Consider the following 21,430-nt stretch of genomic DNA (forward strand, 5'->3'; position numbering starts at 1 on the left):
ACCGTCCTGCTCCTTCCTGCCAAGTCCCCTCCTGTGGCGGTTTGGAGAAGAAAACCAGCAATGTCACACCTGTCGTGTTAGATCCCTGGGGACAGGGCAGAGACGGGAGCTTTATCCTCTCATCTTTTTGGAGGATACTGCCGACCGCATCCCCTGCAAGCTCTCAGAGACCCCGCCCCACCTCCCAGGGGGCTGGTTGGAAGGAAGGTCTCCTAGTTCCTTGGTTACCTCGCCCTCCCCGCTCCAACACCATCTGCTTCCCATCTTCTGGGCTGGAATGCAGGACAAATCGATCCAGGGGTGGCAGTGGCAGGGGCTTCAGTGACTGCCCCCTCCCAGCCACCCCCAGCAGCATCTCCTTTCACTGAAATCCACACCCTACACCCCTGAGAAAAGGGGGTGGGGACGCTGGAAGCCTAGGTGGCTGCCCAGCAGCAAGCACTCCCGCCCATCTGGGACAAGACCACGCCCTCCATACATAGGACTGGAGCTGGCGGGAGCATGAGAAGCCAGCAGCTGTTGGCAGCTGGCTGGGTCCCTCACTGGAAGGTCAAACCCAGCACCTTAGACTGTGTTTGGATGTCGACACTCGAGTGAGATGCAAATTGGTTGTTTAAGCGGTCATTTCCTCAGTTCTCTAGGCTGTCCATTTAAGTTAATTTTTAATTTGCACAGGCAATAAATGCTTAATTACATTATTAATATACTGGAAGAGAGCAATGGACAGAATGTCCTAATTGGCATTTAACTAGAACGTTCCGGCAAATTAGCCAAGACTTTCTCCGGCAGCCGAAGGAGGGCAAGCCAATTAGTCCCAGGCACAGCCCCATCCCCCAAGATACCAGGAGGCCAGGACACACGTAGCTTTCTAGTCGAGCTCGGCTTTGGAAGAACCTTCTGCTACTTAGGCTACTTCTGCCCAAACTTCAACCCTTGCCCCCGTGCTCCACCCACATCCTCAGCAGAGCAGAGGACAAAACGCTGGATGGCTTGGAGACAGGATCCACCTGAGAGGCCAAGGTCCCCCTGGGGTGTGCCCACCATTGCCTTACCTCGACTGTGGCCCAGAACTGAGATAGCTGGGCAGCCAAAGCTCCTCTCTGGATACCAAGGAGTCCTCTCTCCCATCCTCCTTACCTTACCCTCTGCAGATGGTTAAGGGAATGAACTTGATGAATTGAGGGATTCATTTATCCACTCATGCATTCCTTCATTTGGCCACCCTGGGCCAGGCACTGTGCGAGCCTGTGACAGTCCCACCCAGAGTCCCTGGTCTCAAAGAATTCAGAGCCTCCAGGGTCCTAAACCCCAAAACAGTGCCATGCTGGCCATGGACTGAAGCAGAGCTATGTGTAAAGTGCCATGGTAGCACAGAACGGGAATGACTAATTTTGTCTGGGAAGGTCTGAAAGGCTTGATAGAAGAGGTGAATTTTCCACTGGGCCTTGAAGGATGTGTAGAAGTTCCCCAGACCAAAGGTGTGTTAAGAGTATTCCAGGACGACTTGGAATTTAGCATCTTATATTCATTCTTCTAATAAAAGAGATCGTTCTAGTCCAACACACTCGTTCAGCATGTGGAGAACTGGAGCCTAGAAAGAAAACTAAGGTTTGGTAACCAGACCATCAGAAAGCATGTGCTAAATACGCTCAAGGACAAGGCCATGTCCTGGGAGCAGGAGGAGGAGGAGGAATCCAGGGGAAGGGGTGGCACCAGCCTGACTCCCTTGGGGGTATACTAGATGTGACCCAAGGCTCAGTACCCCTCCCCCACGGCCCCAGAATAGAACAAACGTCCATGGGGTGTAAACTGGGCTTTTGGGAGCCACACTTGGTGTTGAGGGGAGCCGTCGGTCAGACAGGACCCATGGGGAAGACTTCCTGGAAAAGGCGGTGTGATTCTGGTCCCGGGGCTGATGTAGTTTTTTCCCACACCACCGAGCAATCAACTCAATTCTAACAGTATTTACCTGGAGGTAGCATCCGATCTCACAGTTAAGGGCTCAGTCGTATAAGACTCCTCCCACTCCAGCTGCTAATCACGAGTCCAGGTTGTTACCTGTGCTTCTGACTGGCTGGCTATAATCAGAGGTCCCCACGACCCCCTCCCTGCAGCTCACAGAACTCAGGAAACCGGTTTACTCGCTAGATTACTGGTTTAGAGTAAAAGGATCCCACTCGGGAACAGTTAAGTGGAAGAGATGCAGAGGGCAAGGTATATGGGAAGGGGCGTGGGGCTTCCATTCCCTCCCAGCACCAACCTGGAAGCTCTCCAAACCTGTCCTTCCGGGGTTTTATGGAGGCTTCCTCACATAGGCATGATCCATTAAATTATTGTCCATTGGTGACTGAACTCAATTTCCAGCCCCTCTCCCCTCCGCAGAGGTCAGGGGTGGGGTCGGAAGCTCCAAACTTGGTTCGTTTGCCTGGCACCCAACCCCCATCCTTAGGTGCTTTCCAAAAGCCAGCCCATTAACATAAACTCAGGCGTGGTGGAAAGGGATGTCCTAAGAATGACAAGACACCTCTCTCACTCTTATTCCTTAGGAAATTCCAAGGGCTTTAGGATTTGCGCCAGGAACAAGACAAAGGCCATATACACACTTCCTGTTAGAAGTCAGAATATCATAGGTGGTATCTGCAATGGTTTTGAGGAATGAGAGGCACATAGGTTGGTGGGAAAATGGAAGAGGAAAGGGCTCTGTGAAAGCTGGAGGAGAACAGCAGCCAGACCCTGCTCCTAGACCCCCTCTGTCCTCTCCCCACAGCCAGACACTTCTGGGGAGCAACGCTTGGGCTCCAGCTTGGTACTGGCGTATAGGGCCCCCAAACCCTATTTTCTGCCTCGGCTTACAGGCCGGATGGCAGAGCCAGGCCAAATCCCAGTCCCCAACCCCAGCATCAACTCCCAGATGAGAAGCTGCAAGCACTGCCCCCTTCCCTCCCTCCTCTCTGCCAGCCACGCCTTCCCTAGCCGGAGGGCACCCTCGCTTCATTGCCTTGGGCCACATCTAAGCTGGCCCTTCTGGCCAGACTCACCCCAAGCTAGGAAAGGTATAGGAATGGCCTTGCTTGGCTCAAGAACCAGCCCCAGGGCATCATCAACACACACCGCAGGCTCCATTGAGCTAGGGAACTAAACCCTGGACACACAACCCAAATCACCTGGGGATTTACAAAATCAAATATCCAGGCCCCACCCCCAGGCCAATAGGGTCAGAGCTCTAGGGTTGGGACCCAGACAGCTGTATTTTCAACAAGCTACCCAGGAGGTTCCAGTGTACAGCCAGAGTCAGAGCCGCCGGTGTGGAGGCAGAGGCCGTCCAAGGTGTCAATCGTGAGGAAGAGGCACGTCGTGAGATGGGAAACTGGGACTGAGGGGTGGGTAGTTAGGTGATTCGGTGAGTTAATGCACATAAGAGTTTGGGTGCCAAATATGCTCTGTATTGTCGCCATCATCAATCATCTTCATCATCGCCATTCTCATCCCCTCTGAGACGGGATCCTGGATGACAGTGACTGCAGTGGAGGCCAGTCCCTGGAGGCAAGTAGGGAGCCAGGGTGGACCCGTGTTTGTAACACTAACGAAGCAGGTTTTCTGGGTTTAGAACATTCCTGAGCGCTTGGCCACTGGGCACCTGTGAGAGGGAAAGTGGGATCCTGAGTTAAAAGCTCAGGCAGGCAGTCTCGCAGGCCCGCCCTGAATGGCGATGTCGCTCCTCAGTGATCCCACCTTAGAAGAAGCCAATGGGGTTTATGAAGGACAGTGATAGTACCCTTAGAGTCCAGTTAGGCAGAAGAGGGGGAACCCTCGGAGAGAGACAGAGAGGGAAGGTGGCACACAGGGCCCCGTATGCCCTTTCCTCCTTGCCCAAGGACTAGCCGAGGCCCCCTCCAGAGCCTTCTCTGAGGAAGGCATTCCATTCAACAGGCAGCAAAGACCTTTGGGGGAATAACTGACTCACAGACCGGCAGGCTAGGGTGCCCTCAGCCTGAACTCCTCCCACCCACTGTCCCCTCAGTTAGTGGCCAGCTCATCTCCATGGAACCCTCAGCCGCGAGAGAGCCTCCATGGATGAGAAAAGAGTCAGCAAGTGATAGGACCACACAAGCTGCCTTCCTACCAGGCTGTAAGCCCCTGGAGGGCTGAGACCCCGTCTTATTCATCCTCAGCACCCAGCCCAGGGTGGACAGAGTGGGTGGTCGATAAAGGTTGAACCAAACCGAACTCATCCAAGTGAGAGTCGAGAGATCTTGCAGGTGGCACGGCCCAACCTCCCCAAGGCAGGGCTGTCCTCCAAGCATCCCAGGTGCCTCTGGAGAGGGGCACCGCACTGCCTCTAGAGCTAAGCCCTAGCATCAAAGGGCAACTTCTCTATTCAGACGAAATTTCCCTCCCCTAAGTTTCACCCATTGGTCTAGGTATTTCCCTGAGAAGCTACATGATCTGGCCTTCCTAGGACAGTCCTTCAGGTATTTGGAGATGATTACTCCTGGCCCAACCTCTTTTTCATGTGATTCTCCCTCTGCTCTAGTCACCAGGCCACTTAGCAACACACCTGTTAGGAACCTGGACTTAGGAGTCAGGCAAACCTGGGTTCAAGCCTTGGCGGAGTTGACTTGTTGTGAGTTGACTCACATCAAAAATCCCAGTTATCTTTGGACTTTGTGTGGTCATACTGTATCTCTGGAGGTTCACTGATTGTAACAGATGTACAACTTTGGTGAGAGATTTTGGTAGTGGTGGCTGTGAATATTTGGGAGCAGGGGGGTATATGGGAAATCTCTGTGTCTTTCAATTTTGCTGCGAACCTAAAACTGCTCTAAGAAAAAAAAAGAGCCTTTAAAAAAACCCCATTACTCCAGCTGTTCCTGAAGAAAACCCATTACCAGCTCCCTCCCATTCTGAGGGCCAGGGAATACATGCTGTTTCCAGGAACTGATCTGACCAGCAGGCGATGGGGGTGGAGGGGTGGGAGACTCTCTGCACGTCCTCCCTGAACCTGGTGTACTCTCTCTTACTCTGTGGCACAGCCAACCCAGCTGACCTCATGGTGATGGTATGGAACACAGAGGGGCTCAGTTGTGGTGGTTAAATTTCCAGATGCATGGGTGGATGGACGGGTGGATGAATAAACCTTTGAGTCTTTTTCACGCGTGCTGCCTCTGAGCGGACCTCTCTCACCTGCACTTGGGCTGCCTATTTTTCTCCTGAATGTGGCGCTTTTCATGTATCTCTGCTCTGTTTTATCTTAATGGCAAAGTCAGCATTTCAGCCTGTTGGGATCCTTTCAGATGCTGGTTCTATCATCAGTTGAGTTCACACTCGACATCTATTGAAAACCTGGTAAAAGGAAAGAGGCAGGGCCTTAGGGTCCATTGATCTCGATTCAATCCCTAGTCCTACCACTTGTCCGCTGTGTGAACCTTAGGCGAGTTGCTTGCTTTCCCCCAGCTTTATTTCTCAATCCATGTGAACAGACTGCTGGGATGAATAAAGATAGTTATAGAGAGAAAGTTAGTTGTAAAGCAGATAACACTGGCACCTACCACAGAGGGCTGCTGTGGGGATTAAAGGAGAATCATCCCTTTATAAAGCACTTAACACAATGCCTGGAACAGAGTAAGTGCTCGGTTAAGCTAGGATAATATTAGCTCTTACTATTATTTTCCCCACTGTGCAACAGCCCTTAGCAGCAGCAGATTGCAGCATGGAGACAGAACCTATCATAGAGACGACATCAGGTACTCGGACTCTTGACAAGTCCAAGTAGAATCCCAGCTCTGCGCCTTCCTGGCTGTGGGGTGACCATCCCCTTAGTTCCTTTCTCCCTGATTTGCATCATCCCACGCAAAGACCCACCAGCTAGTGGGAGGGACACAGGCATCGAGGGGCTGCGACGTGCCCCTCAAGGGCATGGCTTTGGTGGGGATTCCGACGCTAGGCCACCGCCGGGGGGTGGGGGACTGGGGCCAGCCGTGGGAACATGAGGCCACAGTTACTCCAGAGCAAAGCCTTCCAGCATGCCCTCCAGAGTTTCATCTTCAGGAATGCCCCAGAGCCTCCTGAGGTGGGAGGCAAGAGGATGGGTCTCAACTTTCCACTGTTTTACTTTCCAGGATTCTGTGTCAGGTTTTAACCCTTTGTTATTTTTAACTTAAAGGAAAATTGTATTGAGGGATACAAACAGTAAAGTGTCAAACCTTAAGGGAAGAGCTCCATATTTTTATAACCATGTTATATGTATACCCCCACGTCATCAGCCCCAGATCAAGTCACGGAGGCTCGTTCAAGCTCCCTCTCTGGCAAACACCCCCATTCTGGAACTTCACATAAATGGAATCACGCGAAGTGCGCACTTACTTGTGTGCCTGGCTTCTTTCACTCAGTACGATGTCTATGAGATGTATCTGCGGTGTGCCTCTCCTCGCTGTGTAACGTTCTATCGTGTGAATTTGCTACAATGTAAGTCCTCTATTCTGTCATTAGTGAATACGTGTGTGGTTTCCGGTTTGGGGCAATTATGAATAAAGTTGCTGCAAACAGTCTTGTATGTAACTTTGGAGCACTTAACACTCATTTCTGTTTAGAACGGAATTAGGATTGATAGATACAGCCAAACGGTTTTCCAGTTTATGCCCCAGTGTAAGAGGGTTCTGATGCCTCCACTTCCTTGCCCACACTTGGTATCATCTATCCTTCTAGGTTTAGCCATCTGGCAAGGGCATAGAGGTATCTCGTGATTTAATTTGCATTTCCCTGATGACTAAGGATGTCAACACTTTCATATGACTATCAGAGATTTGGAGTTCTGAAAGGGTCCTAGACTTTAAAAAATTTTTTTTGAAAAATCCATTGTCATGCATTCCCTGGAGGATGGGTTAGTGTCCATCCAGCCACTCTGTGGTCATCTGGGGACAGGTCCCTGTTCTAGGTACCTAGGAGGCCCTGGGGAGGCGGGGACAGGACAGGTAGAGCCAGAGGAGGGAGGATGGTGTGTGCTCTGGAAGAGTCGCAGAGTAGCAGGAAGGAAGGGCCAACGATTGGCAATCGGGAATTCTGACACAAGACACAAAGAAATGCCCTGTGGCTGAAATGAGCTGTCGAAGTATCACGAGGATGACACTGGGTGGAATTAGCTGGGAAACCTTCATCTGCTCCCCACGGTCGATTTCTAAGCTATGCAGTTTTCCTGGAGTTTCACCAAAACAAGGGCAGGGGACGGTGAGCCACACCCAGATGGGCTTTTCGCTGATGATGACAATGGGTTGGCAGGGAAGTGCAGGTGGTCAGGGCTGGACCGAAGGCAGGAGGCAGGTAGTGTGCTGGAAAGATGCCTGGACTGGGAATCAGGAGGCTGAGCTCTGCTTCCTCTCTGCCACGTCTCACCCAGTAACTCTGAGCAAAACCCTTTGCCTCTCTGATTTCATGACTTTCTACGTGTGGAACAAAGAACCGGGGAGATGGGAGCTTGGTGGCCTCTCCTGGGCGACCCCTGGAGACAAAGCGGGGCTGGGGTGAGAGGTCCCCCGCAGCCCTGACAGTGATGAATCACCACGCCCCATTCCATTGTCTCTATCTACTGTAATTGATCCTGAGGCCAGGTGTCTGGGGTGATAGTGAGCAGGGGTAGCTTCCAGAGGAGTCTGGCTTGCTGCAGGAGGGGGAATATGGGGGAGGGTGGGCAGCAGCCCCCTCACTGGTGAGAACACCCCATGCCACCCTCCTCTGCAGAGAAGTGACGGATTTGCTCTGCTAGCAGAGCAGAGATCCAAGCCTTTACAAGGGATGTGCAGAGAAGCGGTCCCCACTGGGAAAGCCACAGTGGGAGTGGGCTCCGCATGTCTCCTCTGACAGCGTACTTAGGGGGTGTCAGCTGCTATGTGTCTCCAGGGTTTTTCTCCGGAGTTCACCCTAGAAAGACTTGGGGTTTCGTTCAATGAAAAGTGTAGGTCCCTTACGTGCAGCTCTTTCAGGAGACATCACAGGCTCACAAGGGAACTGGGGCCCAAAGCTGGTTGGTACTGGCCTTCCCGCAGGCTCTGGGTGAAAACGGCACACAGGAACCCCCTGATTGGGAAAACTCACCCTCCAACACCTGCTTCCTCCTTTTAGGTGTTTTCTGCCATCACCTCCCAGCAACCATCCTCTCCCTTCCTGAGCCTGGGTCCTGGGGTGCCCCGTCCTTTGCCCTATCCTATTGTCCCTATAGCACAACACGTGCAGATCCCAAGCAAGACATCTATCTACCTATTTTAGAATTATAGACCATTAGAGACAGAGCAACCTCAAAGATCATTTGCCCCAACCCACAAATGGGGAAATCGAGTCCCAGAAGGCTAACAACAGTAAGAATTCCTTACATTTATATAACATTTGGAAATTACACAGTGAATCAAGAGTTTTTACTAATAGCTAAGACTTATAATATCACTCACAAGTGTCAAGCACTGTTCAAATTACTCTATGATATTAAATCCTTACCTCAGACTTAGAATTACTATTCCCATCATTACCAGAGAAATGAAGAGAGTTGTCCAAAGTCACAGAGTTTGCTGGGCTTCGAACCCAGGCAGTCTGGCCTCAGAGGCCATGCTCTAACCATTGTACCACCCTTCCCACTGCCTGCAGCCCTCCTAAAGGGCAGAGTCATGTCCTGACAACAGAGTGGGAGAAGAGACAGGAGAAGGGGCCACACCAGCCCAACTCCTGGGGGGATCCTGGGCCTGACACAAGTTTCAGTACACAAAGAAGCGAGTATCCCAGGCAGGGATTGACTGAGCTTGTGGGAACCACGTTTGGTATCAGATGGAGTCATCAGGGGCAGGTGGGGCTCACAGGAAAAACTTCCTGGAAGAGATGGTATCAGAGATGATTTTGGAAAACGAAAGTGATCTGGAGAAGATGTAGAATACCCAGCGTGGGGAGGACCTCCAGGTAAATGTTTGCATCAGGAATCAACTAGACTAGACCAGGCGCTTTGGGTAGCCGGAGGGCACCCGGCACCCCAGGATCCTCACAGCCAGCTGAGGAAGTCAGCAAGGAACCCCATTTAGCTGACGATTAACCTGGGGCTCAGGGATGTTAAATGTCTGGCCCAAAGTCACACAGGTGGCAGGTGGTTGACTCATAACTTGGACCCAGGCCTTCTGACTCCAAGCCAGGTGCTCTTCGCTCCCTACTGAACCTCCCATTGAAAAGAAACAAAATGCCACCATGGTCACAGTTTTACACCCGCTTATAACTTACGAAATGTGTGGAACACACACAGGCCCCTTTGAGGTAGTACTCCAGGATCCTGAAGCACGGCCTAGGGGCACGCATGCATTGGTGGGCGGGCCCAGTTTGGGAGTCATACAGACCTGGGTTCAGTCACCAAATCTGTCTCTTATCAGCTTGGTGATTTGGGGCAAGTGGGGTAAAATAGAGACAATAAGGCCTACTTCGCGGGCTGCAGGAGGGGCAGGTGTTACGAGGCACGTGGCCTGTGCACAGGCAATACCATCCCACACCTCCCCCACCCAGACGCCCACCCCCAATCCAAGTCTGACCTCTTCCAGTGTTTTTCCCAAGAAGGACCCAGAGCCCAGGTGTCCCCTGTTTCTTTTCTTGAGATTGTTTTCCCCTCAACTTGAGAGGGATGAACAAATTTAATCAAATCTCTCGGGCTTACCATGGTGCCACTCAGAGAACTTGCCAGAACTAGCTGTTCCTCTCCTCCTCACCTCCCCAGAAGTGTCCAGATCCTGAAGGCCTCCAGATCTGCTGCGCCTTCCGAACCCCTGGCCCCCAGCGACCCCAGGGCATTGGAGCTCATCTCCCCCGCCAAGCCCAGCGCACCCCCTCTAAGAACCAGAGCTCCTCCTGTGTGCGGTGCATTCCCCACCTTGGGAAGGCCCAGAGAAGCACCATTGAATTTCACAGCATTTTAACGTAGAATTTCCATATCTAAATCCCCTCGTTTTGAGTACTACTCTCAGTATACACTTGATTTGAGAGATTTGCCACAAGGAGAGGGGTCCTGCAGAGGACCCCTGCCCAGGATGGACAGACAGCTAAAACATCAACACCCGTGACTCGCAGGGAGACAGACATAGCCCCTCAGCTTCTGGCTCTTTGCTTCCAGAATTCTAGCCTTTTCAGGTCTCCTTCCCCACCCAGCCCCTCCCAGAAGCCTCAAGAGCCCCCAGTTTATCTGGTTAATGTGTCCCTGTAGAGGTGTTTCCACTCTCCCTGCTGAGGCCCCATTAACTCCAGAATCACCTCCAGCCACCTCCTAAGTACCCTGCAAATGTGGTCCAACCCTGGAGGAAGGGGCAGGTAAGTGGGATGGGCATCCACGAGAGACTGAGTCAGGAAAGAACCACGGGCGCCCTGAGGGTGGAGCAGCTTTGCCCTGGCGGCTCAACATGTGGATCCCAGCAAGTGTGGCCACCACCTCCCTGTGACTTTGGGAAAAGCCACTTCTCTCTTGTCCCTCAGTTTTCTCGTCTGCGAAACAGTGATGTTAATCCTTGCTGTGCCTAATTCCTAGGATTACACCAAAGACTCCAGAACGCCAGCGAAAGCCCTTTTGTAAACCGTGAAGTTCTATGCGGAAGTGAAGGACCATCATTATGTAGTGAGCTGTCAAGGTCATTCCCCACCAAGGAAGCATCAAGGCCCTGCTAGAATACCTCCAGTGACAGACCTCACTTCCTCCCAGGGCTTTCTGCCCAAGCTTTCTGCCAGCAGCACTGACCTTCAGAGATTTCTAGTGAGTCTGTGGCTAGATGGTAAATTACCTTAGGAGAAGAAGTAGGTCCTCCATGAACTTGGCCACCCCTGTATGTTTTTATTTCCTATTCTTCTTATTTTCCTAGTAACACTCCTTTTGGAAATGGCTCATCTTGCCCCAGATAAATTAAAATGGAAGAAGTTTATCCTCATAGGCAGTGACTGTTGTAGCATGAAGTTTAGGCAGTGGGTGAGGGGGTGTGTGGGGACCATTATGGGTCCATAATGAGACCCATGGGACCCCTCCCCCAAAACCAGAGCCTGTTCAGAGGGGGAGCAGCGGGGGAAGAGCCTGAAAGAGCTGGAGAGGCAGCCCCTTCCCCGGCCATCCCTCAAACCGTGCAGGGGAAGTCCTGGGCTTTGTGGGTGGTGACGGTCCCCCTGGGCACCCACCAAGACTGGGACGAGTGATGGGTCCCCACAGGGAGCAGGGCCTTGGACGATAGGCTGTCTCCGAGACCTCGGGCAGTGTGCATGTCGGGGTGGGGAAGGGGCCGTCAGTCTGCTGTCCCCTCCTCCCACCCACCACTGGCACCCTGAACCAGCTCCAGACCATGCCCTGTGGCTGAGCCTGCTCTGGAATCCACCGGCTATCGTAGCCTTCAGCCCAACCCCCAGACCATGCCTAGGAATCGTCTCAGCTGCCCTGGACTTCACACCTTTCTGCTCCACGCACAGAGCTGATACCATCATGCCACAGTGAGGCAGGGTCAGACGTGACCCTGTCACTCATGACGTCTCATCCCAACCCCAGGGAGGCAGGCCATGGCTGTAGTAGTTCCAACCAGACTAGAAGAGAGAGGAGGCTCCCGCAGGGCCACACTGACCCCCTGGTCTCTCCCCCTCCGCAAGGGACAGTGGAGGCTCCAACAGTGCAGGAAGTCTCTGTGCAGTGCCCAGCAGCTGAGAGTGGGAAGGGGGCTGGGGAGCCTGCCTGAGACATCAGGTGACACCGACCCCAGCCCAGTGAGGTTTGGTTTCTGTGAGGGCAGAGCCCAGGGCCCCTTGCTCTGCCCAGGCTTCCTACTGCTGGGTGCTGGACCGTGGCTCCCGAGGGCAGCAGTGAGGGGTAATGAAGGAACACCTGCTGGGGCTGGAAGAATCTGGAGCTCACCAGAGGTGGTCAGTCCCTCCCCCACAATCCAGGCAAAGGAGGGAACCAACATTGTGCTTCAATGTCGGAATCACCGAGAACACCACTGATGTTAGAACACTACTATTGCTGCTGCTACAATTCCTAGAGGCCGCTCTACCCCAGGAGCTCCGTGTGCGTTATCTCACTTATTTCTGCCATTTCTCCACTTTACAGAGGAGAAAACTGAGGCTCAGAGCAGCTAAGGTCACAGCACTAGAAATACTGGAGCATCCAGGCCATTATTTTCCCCACGCTCTGTGTGCCTTCCCAGATTTGGTCCTTCTTTCCCCTTCAAAGCAGCCCTTTGTGAGAGAGGGAGGAAGGAGATAGGAGCTGACAGATAAGGGGAGAGGGCACCCAGGGGGGCGGAAGGGAGTGCCCAGCCCAGCCCACAGGGTGCATGACAGACAAATGGCTTCCCTGTGCCCCCCGGCCCTCCCCAGCTCGCTGGGCAATAGCCTCACTCATCTTCCTCCCTCTGAGAGGGCTGGGGCTCAGGGTCCTGCCTGGCAGGGTCCCCAACAGGGAGATAGTCCCTCTCCCCCCAGGAATGTGCGTGAAATCCCAGTAACTCTCTCCAGCTGGACCCAACTTTGCAGAGGGCTCTGGGAGCAAACCCTGTGGCAAGGGGTGGGCTTCTGGGAAAGTTAGCCTCCCTCATGTTCCTTTTTCCCCCTAATGACAACTCAAGGTGTGAAGGGCTGGGTGGGAGGGGCTGGGACCCTGGTGACACTGGGGAGAGCATTCCAGATGGCGGGAATGCTGTGTGCAGAGTGAGAAGTGACTGCCCTCAGCCCTCCCCAAGGAGTGTCACAGTCTCTCTCTCTGTGTCACACACATGCACATGTACACATATACACCCACATACAGACGTATACACCCATACACATATACATACAGACACCCATATACACATAGACTCACACACACATACACTCACACACACTTGGATGTCCTAAGGCCTGCACAGGCCTAGACAAGTTGGCTTTGCAGATCGTGACCAGCAAGGGACTAGGGAAAGCTGAGGGCGGGGATGAGAGCGGGTCACAGGCAAGATTAGAGGAGGGGTCCCAGCCCGAGCTGCCTGGGAGTTGCCCAAGGAGCAGACACGTCCCCTGCCCTCCTTGAACCAATGCTTATTAGGCACTGAGTGGCACAGGCACTGTGCTGAGGGCTCTGACACGCACTAGCTCATTTACAGCTGACAACAGCCCTGTTGTGGTTCCCATTCTACGGGTGAGGCTCAGAGAATTGGAGTGACTTGCCCAAGATTCTACAGCTAAGTAAGTGGCACACTCAGGAAAGAGCTGGCCTGTCTTCCCCCGCAGATGAACAGGTCTCTCCTCATCAAGGCCGCTCAGAGCTCTGCACTGAGGACCCGGACACCTGGGTTCCTACCTCACTTCCATCATCAGTGAGATGTGTGACCTTGAGCATTTTATTAACTTTCTCTGAGCTTTCAGTTAGACATCTGTCAACAGAGGCAATGGGGTGGGGGCATCAAATGAGGTAATTTAAGTAAAAGCACATGGAATACAGGTATGGTATCATATATATGATAGTAAGCTAAGGTGGCCACAGGTGTAATTTGGCCCAGCATGCTAGCTCAGGGAAGAAGCCAGGACTCCAGAAAGGGGAGAAGTGGCAACATCATTACCACCAACCTCGTCATCACCATCAACATCATCACCACCAACATCATCACCACCATCAACATCATCACCACCAACATCATCACCACCATCAACATCATCACCACCAACATCATCACCACCATCAACATCATCACCACCAACATCATCACCACCATCAACATCATCACCACCAACATCATCACCACCATCAACATCATCACCACCAACATCATCACCACCAACATCATCATCACCAATATCATCACCACTGTCAATATGCATTTATGGAGTAGCTAACAACAAAAATAGCAGCCATTTACTACATATTGACTATGTGCCAGGCACAGTGCTAAACACTTTCCATAATTCATGTGTGCTCCAGACAGATGACATGGAAGTCAGAGGTGAGGGAGAAACGAGGGCAGGGCTGCAGAGCCCAGAGCCCCCGGTCTCCATCCAGAGGGGCCAAAGAGGGTGATTGCAAACTGACCTCCACCTGAGTGCAGAACCAGAGAAAATTCTGTGGTCAAAGGCTTTCTGCACTAATACTAACCCACCAGGGCAGACGCAAAGCCGAAGGGCAACCCAGCCCAGGGCAGGGGGAATGACCAGGAGCCCACCTCAGGGAAGAGGGAGGCAGGGTCTCCCAGCAGCTCCTACGGTCAGCCTCTTCGGCCTGTAGCCCAAGGCAAGGAGAAGGCAGAGGCCTGGCTGAGTCTGAGTCGTGCTGGCCAGGTAGTCGTGCTGGTTGCATCGAGCTGAGGAAAGGGCTCTGTGACTCACTCAGTTCCAGGCCTCTGAGTGGGCTCCCTCACCACCTGGGTCACAAAAAAGCACATGAAAGGGTGCTTTTCTATATGGACTGAGCAGGGGAGGAGAGGGATGTATTCCCTCCTGGGCAAGGAGAGAGGATATTCCCACAATCCCCCAGTGTGATGGTGCAGCAACCGCCCCACTTGGAGTCATGGGAAGAAAGCATTGAAATGAGAGAGAGACAGGAGCTGGAGCAAGCTGAACACAAGGACTCGAGTCCTGGCTGCCCACCTCTGGCCAGCAGGAAGGAGCCACTCCCACACCCCTGGGCTGGAGAAACGGCCAGAGGGACTCTGACCCGGTGGGTGGGCGGGCCCTTGGCAGTGAAATCAGCCCCACCCACAGCCAATCCTACCTACCAGCATCCGCGCCGAGTCCAGACACCCAGCTTCCTCTGAGCTACTGGTCCCCCGGAAACACCTCTTCGGCCTGTGCCACAGAAGGCGAGCAGACAGCAGACCGACCCAGGACAGTTTCGTGGGCAGGAGGGCCAAGTGCTCCCCAAGGAGCCCTGGAAGGTCAGCCCACAGGAGAGCCTGGGTCAGTCCAGCTCCTGAGAAAGCGGCATCTCTGTCCCCAGGCAGGGGCAGCAGAAGAGAGGGGTTACATTACCTATGGATAAAACCTAACCTCTGAGCCAGGTCCACTCCCTACATACCTCTCCCCAGATTCATGCCTTGTCTATCCTCTTTTGAACCCAATTTCCAAGACATAGCCAATGCTTGGAATTTCCCTTATACACCCCACATCTCACACACGTGTCCCTGCAACACTCCTTATCCTGCCTACAATGTTCTCCATTTATTCTCCTGGAGAACTCCTATTATGCTTTCAAAACCCTGTTCAGAAGGCCCCTCATCTGTGAAGCCAAGAACTCCCAAAACTAATCACTCTCTTCCCTACACCTGTCCTGGACCTTGGACAGACTTCTCTTGGGGCATGAATCATAAAATAGAGTCTTTGTATACATGTCAGATTTCCCCGTTAGCCGGGGGTAGAAACCCCAGCAGCTGGCACAGTGCGTGGCAAATGGAAGGTGTTGGGATGTGTTTATGGAACTGAGCGGGGGACAACAGGTAGGCAAGTGAGCAGGCTGTGAAGCAGGATGTCTGGGTCCACTGTCCATCACTGAGCAAAGGCTGGGACTCAGGACCAACGAGGTATGGCTGAGAAGCGGGGTGGTAGGGAGAAGCAGACTGAGACTGTTGGACCCTTGTGTGGGACCTAAAGCTCCTCCCACCCCCACCATGGGGCCTCAGGGCAGCGGGCTGGTCTGGTTCCAGGAAGAGCCAAGAAGCTCCTGACTGTCACTGGCCTGCAGCCCCCTTGCCAAAACCCAGGTCTGTGTTTACTTCCCAACTGGGGATTTCAGTTTCTCAGTCTGAGGGACCCAAAAACCAGGCACGCTGTCCCCAAGTGACAGGTGAGAGCACTGAGGTATAGGGGATATCACTGGTGTGACCCCAGAGACAGGTAAGAAGGAGTTGGTTGGGGGCCATCCTTGAAGCCTGAGCCAGGACAGATGCCGACTCTGCATCCGGGACGCAAAGCAACCAGCCCCTGCTCACAGAATAGGGAAAAGAGGGACTTCAGAAGTCGACCTGGATCCGATTCCAGCTGTGAAGTTCCTGGCTGTGGGACTCCAGACAAGTAACTTAACCTCTCTGAGCCTTTTTAGTAGAACAAAGCCAATGTGACCAACCTCAGCCCAGCACCCATCCTAGCTCACAGGAGATGCTCCCAGGAGGCCCCTTGCCCCCCTCTCCCTCACACCCTGATTCCCAGCTCTCCCAGGCCCTATGCTCCAGCCCTGGCCAGCCCGGCTACCTGCAGGTGACTGGTCCTGCCCTAAAGCCTGTGGAGCTGGGGCTAGGGGAACGGATTTTTCCCGGTGTAACCAGAGAGTGTCTGGGGGCTCAGTTCCAGGGCTCCAGCTGGGTTCAGTGCCAGGCCCCCACCTCACAGCTGTCAGGGGGAGGAGGCCTGGAGACAAAGCAACTGGGAGTGAGGGGATAGGTAGGGCTGTGTCTTGTAAGGGAGAGGGGGGTGGCAGTTCCATGCACGTGAGGGACCAAGGACTGCTAAGAAGACCCCATGGCCTGATTGGGGAATGTTACGCAGATGCAGGTTCCAGGGCTGCTCAGCCACTGACAAGCTGGGTGACCCTGGGCGAAGCGCTTAACCTCTCTGAACCTCATTTGGCTCACTGAGAATAGCATTATCTAATTTTGCAGGCTTGATGTGAGGATCTAACCCCAAATCAGCCAAGGTGCTGGGCAGTGCCTGATGTGTTGGAGACTTCAGAATGATTCTCCTCTTTGCCTTCCCCTTTTCTCTTCCCCGTCTCTCATTTTCCCTCCACCAGTATTTCTTCCACCAGGGTGGGGCCCTCCGTGTGGAGCAGGCAGGGCCCAGGGCCTCCAAGGGAATTTGCACTTATATTTTGAGAGGGACATGGAGAGAGGGCAATTTGAGGGAACAAAATCAGAGTTATCCACTCTGGCCCTGGCACCTTTGAGGCCCTGCCCGCAGTATCCCACCCTTTTTGGCCCTTGATTTCTCTAATGGCCACATTAGTGCCTTTACAAACTCATTTGCGTATATTATTGTTTGCATTGTAAGCATGCTATAAGGCCCCTTAGAAGGATGGCGGCCTCCCTGTCTTGCTGAAGTGGCCCCAGAGTCACTGAAGGGGTGATGGGTGAGAGAGCGTGGGAGAGGGCACCCGGGAGCAGGGAGCTGAGGGAAAGGGCTGACGTGAAGCTGTCTTTCCCTCCCGCCTGGATCCCACACAGGGCTGGCCCACCCAGCTGAGCTGGCTATGGCAGGAGAAAAACGTGAACTTCAGGAGCCAGGCAGGGTATGTGCACTTATGCATCTCTGCTGCTCAGGGTCAGAATAGTGTCTTGGAATACAGTAGATCCTCAATAAATGCTTGCTAAACCAAAGGAGAGGCAGAGTCAGAGGCTGCAGGTTCCAGTCACGGTCAGGAGTCCGGCCAGAGGGGCTGCAGATTCACTGGGAGCCAATCTGTTACGGAGGACTCTGCCAGACACCCACTCCTTCAGGGCATTGGAATGGAGCAGAGAGACAGAGACAGAGAGAGGCAGGTGCTTGTCAACCCCGCTTTAGGAAATTGGCTCCATGATGTTTATTGCAAACTTCAATTTAGCGTCTCTATTCAGGTGCTCTCCTGTTTAATTACGTATAATACGGTGTGAGGAGGAAGGAGGGAAGGGAGTGCATATGATTTTCTCCTCAGTCCCTTCCTCCCCCGGTGTTGGGAAGGTCAGAGGTGAGAAATGGAGCCCAGCAGAGGGAGGGAAGGGAAAGGCCTGGAGCCATCCACGGCTTCCCATTCCAAGCCTGGGTTGGCAGGGCTGGCCAGAAAGCAGCACGTGCCCCTGGCCACAGGTTCAGTTCCAACAGCTCTGGTGTCCTTGTCTTCAGGGACCTGCCCCAGTGGCCGCCCCTCAGGCTGAGAAATCATTCGACAAAACTTCACAACTTCCCAGGCCTTTTTCTTTCCAAGGCCCAGAGAGACTGGGTGATTTGCCCAGGTCATCAGAGAGCAACTGAGAGGGATTGCCACCTACCCCAGCCCCACTTCCCACCCATGGAGCCAGGGCTCCCGGGGCAACGCCCAGGTGGGTCCAGACAGCGGGGGCGGGAGGCTTAGTCCGCTCCCCTTAGACTCCAGCCCTGTGTGTTTTTCAGCTTCTCAGGCACTGGACAGACTAGGTTTCCCCCAAGGATCCCCATTCATCCTCAAGCTCCCATCTTCCCCTCCCCAGATCCTCACACTTTCTCCAGAGCTGGGAGGGCAAAGCACCAATTAGTTCATTTGCCTGTTTAATTGGGTAGGAAGGGGAAGGAAATTAAACTCCTCAACAGAGATCTTCCCTGCAGGGCCAGAGATGGAATGAGGGTGTGGGGACCCCCACCCCTGAGCACCCCTGAGCCTGGCCTGTGTTCCCCAGCCCCCATTCCCACCTCCATGCCCCAGATCCCAAGATCAGAGCAGAGGCTGGGATTACAGAGCCCTGGGGAGCCAGCATATGAGGTCTGTCCTGCCCTAACTGGGACAGCCCCCCCAGAACTGGAGCATGAAGGGGGAGAGGAGCTGCAGGTGAAGGGGTTAGGGCAGGACACCGCCTCAGCCTCTGATTCTTACTTTTTGCCCACCTCTCTGACTCCAAAAGTTTTCTTTCTCTCCCTCTCTTCTCTCTATGTCTCCCTCGGTCCTACTCCCTCATTCTCTGCCTTGGTCTCTTGGTTCCAGAAAAACCCCTCCCCCAGGGGGGACCAGGAAGTATGGCCAGGTTCCTGGGGTGCACCGTGGCCGTGGTCCTCATCCTCAGTGTGGCTCTTACTGTCTTCTTTCTGTATCACTGGCAGCAGAAGAGCAGGCTGGAGGTGGACGGGGGCGGGTGAGTGCAAACCAGCCCATCCTCTGTACCCCCAAACCTCCCCCACCCCACCCGCTGAAAAAAAGACCCTAACCCTCCTGCAGTAGAGCTGAAGCCTTCAGAGAGCTCACTGCGCACAGGCACCTCCCAACGTTTACGTTGGCTTACGAAGATGCATTTTATCCTCTCAGCAACTCTGAGAAGTACGTGTGCGATTATAATCCACGGTTTATGGTGAGGAAACTGAGGCATAGAGGTGAAATGCCTCACACAAGCTCACCTTCTCCCAGCTGGACCAGGGTGAGCTGAGTGGCACACTCACCTCTGACACCAAGTTCACTGAGGCACCAGAAACCTCCATCATTGTGAGGAATAATACTCTAATGCAGTATTTTCTAAAAATCCAAATGAATGCCCAAAATACACAATGAACAAAATATCAACACTTTAAATAAAGACAGGATCAGTAATACTGATTTTTCTTTTTGCCTCAGGCTCTGATATGGCTTGGCATGGCCCTATTACTTACCTCGTCTTTACTTAAAATGTTGATATTTTGTTCATCATCGATTTTTGCATTCATTTTGGTTTTTTAAATATTGCATTAAAACATTCTTTATCGCGATGACTGAGACTTACAGCGCCCCCATAGGCTTTGCACCTGAGGCCTCAGTCCCCCCGCCTTGGTCCCGGCCCCCGCTGAGGGCCCATGTGGATTTCCCACTGTCCTTCAACCTAGGACACCTGACTTACTTGGCTCTGGGCCCAGGCTGGAGGGAGGGACAGGCTGGGAAGATGGGAGAGGCTTTATCAGCCTCCATCCCACTACGCTGAGTGACCATCTCCCAATCTCTGGCCACTCAGGAGGCCACCTGGGCCTCCTGAGCCCGGGGCCATCCTTGCAGGGGGGCCTCCGGGACCAGTAACTGTCAGGTGGCCTGACTGGGGCAGAGACCCCCATGTGAGCCTCATTCTGTTCCCCCAGGACTACCCTGCCCTTCGCCCAGAAGCTGGAGCCTTCTCCCAACAGGCAGAGCCACCTTGCACCTGAGGACATCCAGGTGGGCCTGGGTCACTCGAGTGTGGGAGGGGGTTGAAAAAATGGGAGAGGGGCTCAGGGCAGGGGCCCAACCTGAAGGCAGAGCCCTCCCAACTCCATGAACTCCTGGACAGTCCCAAGTGCACCACTAGCCCTGGCCAGTTCCAACAAGGCCAGCTCCAGGCTAGAGACCGTGGTCGGGGCTTTCCCCTCCTCTACCCTGAGAAATGACACACTAGGACCCTTCCTACCCAGGCCACCCCCCACCCACCCCGCGAGGGGAACCTCTTTCTCTACCTCTCAGATCATTCATTTAAAAATAACCATTGATGCGTGGCCCCGGGCTGGTCAGAAAGAGCCTGCAAAGCCAACGGCTCAGGCTGCCCTGTGCCTCCCAGATGTCGCCAAAGTGGTGAATGCAGGATGGGGGCACATGGGAACCTAGGAGGGGAATCCACGTCCCTCCAGGAGGGCCGCCTGGAGCAGGCCCGTGCAAGAGTCCGTGCAGCCGCTCAGCCCCTTCTCTTCCAGATCCTTTGCCTGGAGCCTGGGAAGCAGCATCCACAACAGGAAGAGGAAGAACTGCAGAAGCTGCCCGCCCAGGCCCCCTACTATGATCTGGGGGCCTCCCCTCCCTACTGCCCCTTGGTAAGGACCTCTGAACCTTGAGGATGCTGTCCCCAACCCAGCTCCACCCGGCCTGGCCACAAGCCCAGCTGCCTGAGAGAGCAGGGGGTCAGAGGAGGCTAAGGAGACTGGACAGGGAGGGCACAGGACAGCCCCCCGCAAGGGGGGGAGGCCCCTCCTTGTTGCACCACCACAGGCACCGTGACGACCAGGGCAGGAGGGTGGGGTTTCCAGCGAGGGCAGAGCCCCAACCTGATGCGCAGCTCTCCCTCCCCCAGCCCCGCCCCCTGGCTCGGTACCCTGCACCCCAGTCCCTGGACCTGCCAACGACCACCAGAAAGCCAGCCCCAGCCCCTGCTCATGGTCCCACTCCCAGCCGCTCGGAGGGCTGGCGTCCACTTGAACGGCTGCCACTTCTGCCCAGAGCCCACTCCTTTCAGCGGACTTGGGGCCAGGGCAGTACCCACCCATACAGTGCCAGCCCAGAGACCCAGGCCAGACCGCCTGGGCCCAAAGATAACACGCTCTCTCCTGGCACTAGGGGGAGAGCCAGGTCATGGTCTCCACAGCTTAGCCATCCTCCCTCTCGGTTGGAGGTGCCAAAGTGAGCCCGTCTTGAGCTGCCAAGTCCTGCCCCCAGGGAGGTAGCATTCCTATCCCAGGGTGCCAAGCCCAGAGGACCAACCCAGCACTCCCTTATGATTCTACGCAGGTGGTAAGAAGACTACCAGCCATTTGTAATTCCTCAATCAACCTCGAGGCTGGGAAGTGAGTTAGAACTCACAGTGGACACAAAGTCCATTCCTCAGACAGCGGCTGGACAACCCCTTCCCCTGTGAGGGTGCCCACACCCCCGTGTCCCCGGCTGTACTGCCTGGCCCTGCCGGTTCCAGCAAAGGGAGTCTAGTGACAGTTCTGAGCACGGACTGCGTGCCAGACACTTTGCTGAGACTTTTCAAACACGACTCTGTTTAGCCCTCACAGCAATCAGTGTGAT

At 54.0% G+C, this 21,430-nt stretch overlaps 1 protein-coding gene across 1 annotated transcript in view; it reads left to right on the forward strand.

Moving 5' to 3' along the window:
- Nucleotides 1–20,475, forward strand: part of NECTIN1 (nectin cell adhesion molecule 1) — an 89,637-nt gene extending 69,162 nt beyond the window's left edge. Inside the window, exons 6-8 of the mRNA XM_024761930.1 lie at nt 18,641–18,788; nt 19,753–19,828; nt 20,338–20,475. Coding sequence (XP_024617698.1) covers nt 18,641–18,788; nt 19,753–19,828; nt 20,338–20,475 — 362 coding nt within the window. The remainder of the gene's footprint in view (nt 1–18,640; nt 18,789–19,752; nt 19,829–20,337) is intronic.
- Nucleotides 20,476–21,430: the final 955 nt, after the last annotated feature.

This window comes from Neophocaena asiaeorientalis, unplaced genomic scaffold (genome assembly GCF_003031525.2).
Source record: "Neophocaena asiaeorientalis asiaeorientalis breed wild unplaced genomic scaffold, Neophocaena_asiaeorientalis_V1.1 scaffold737, whole genome shotgun sequence".
Lineage (NCBI taxonomy): Eukaryota > Metazoa > Chordata > Mammalia > Artiodactyla > Phocoenidae > Neophocaena > Neophocaena asiaeorientalis.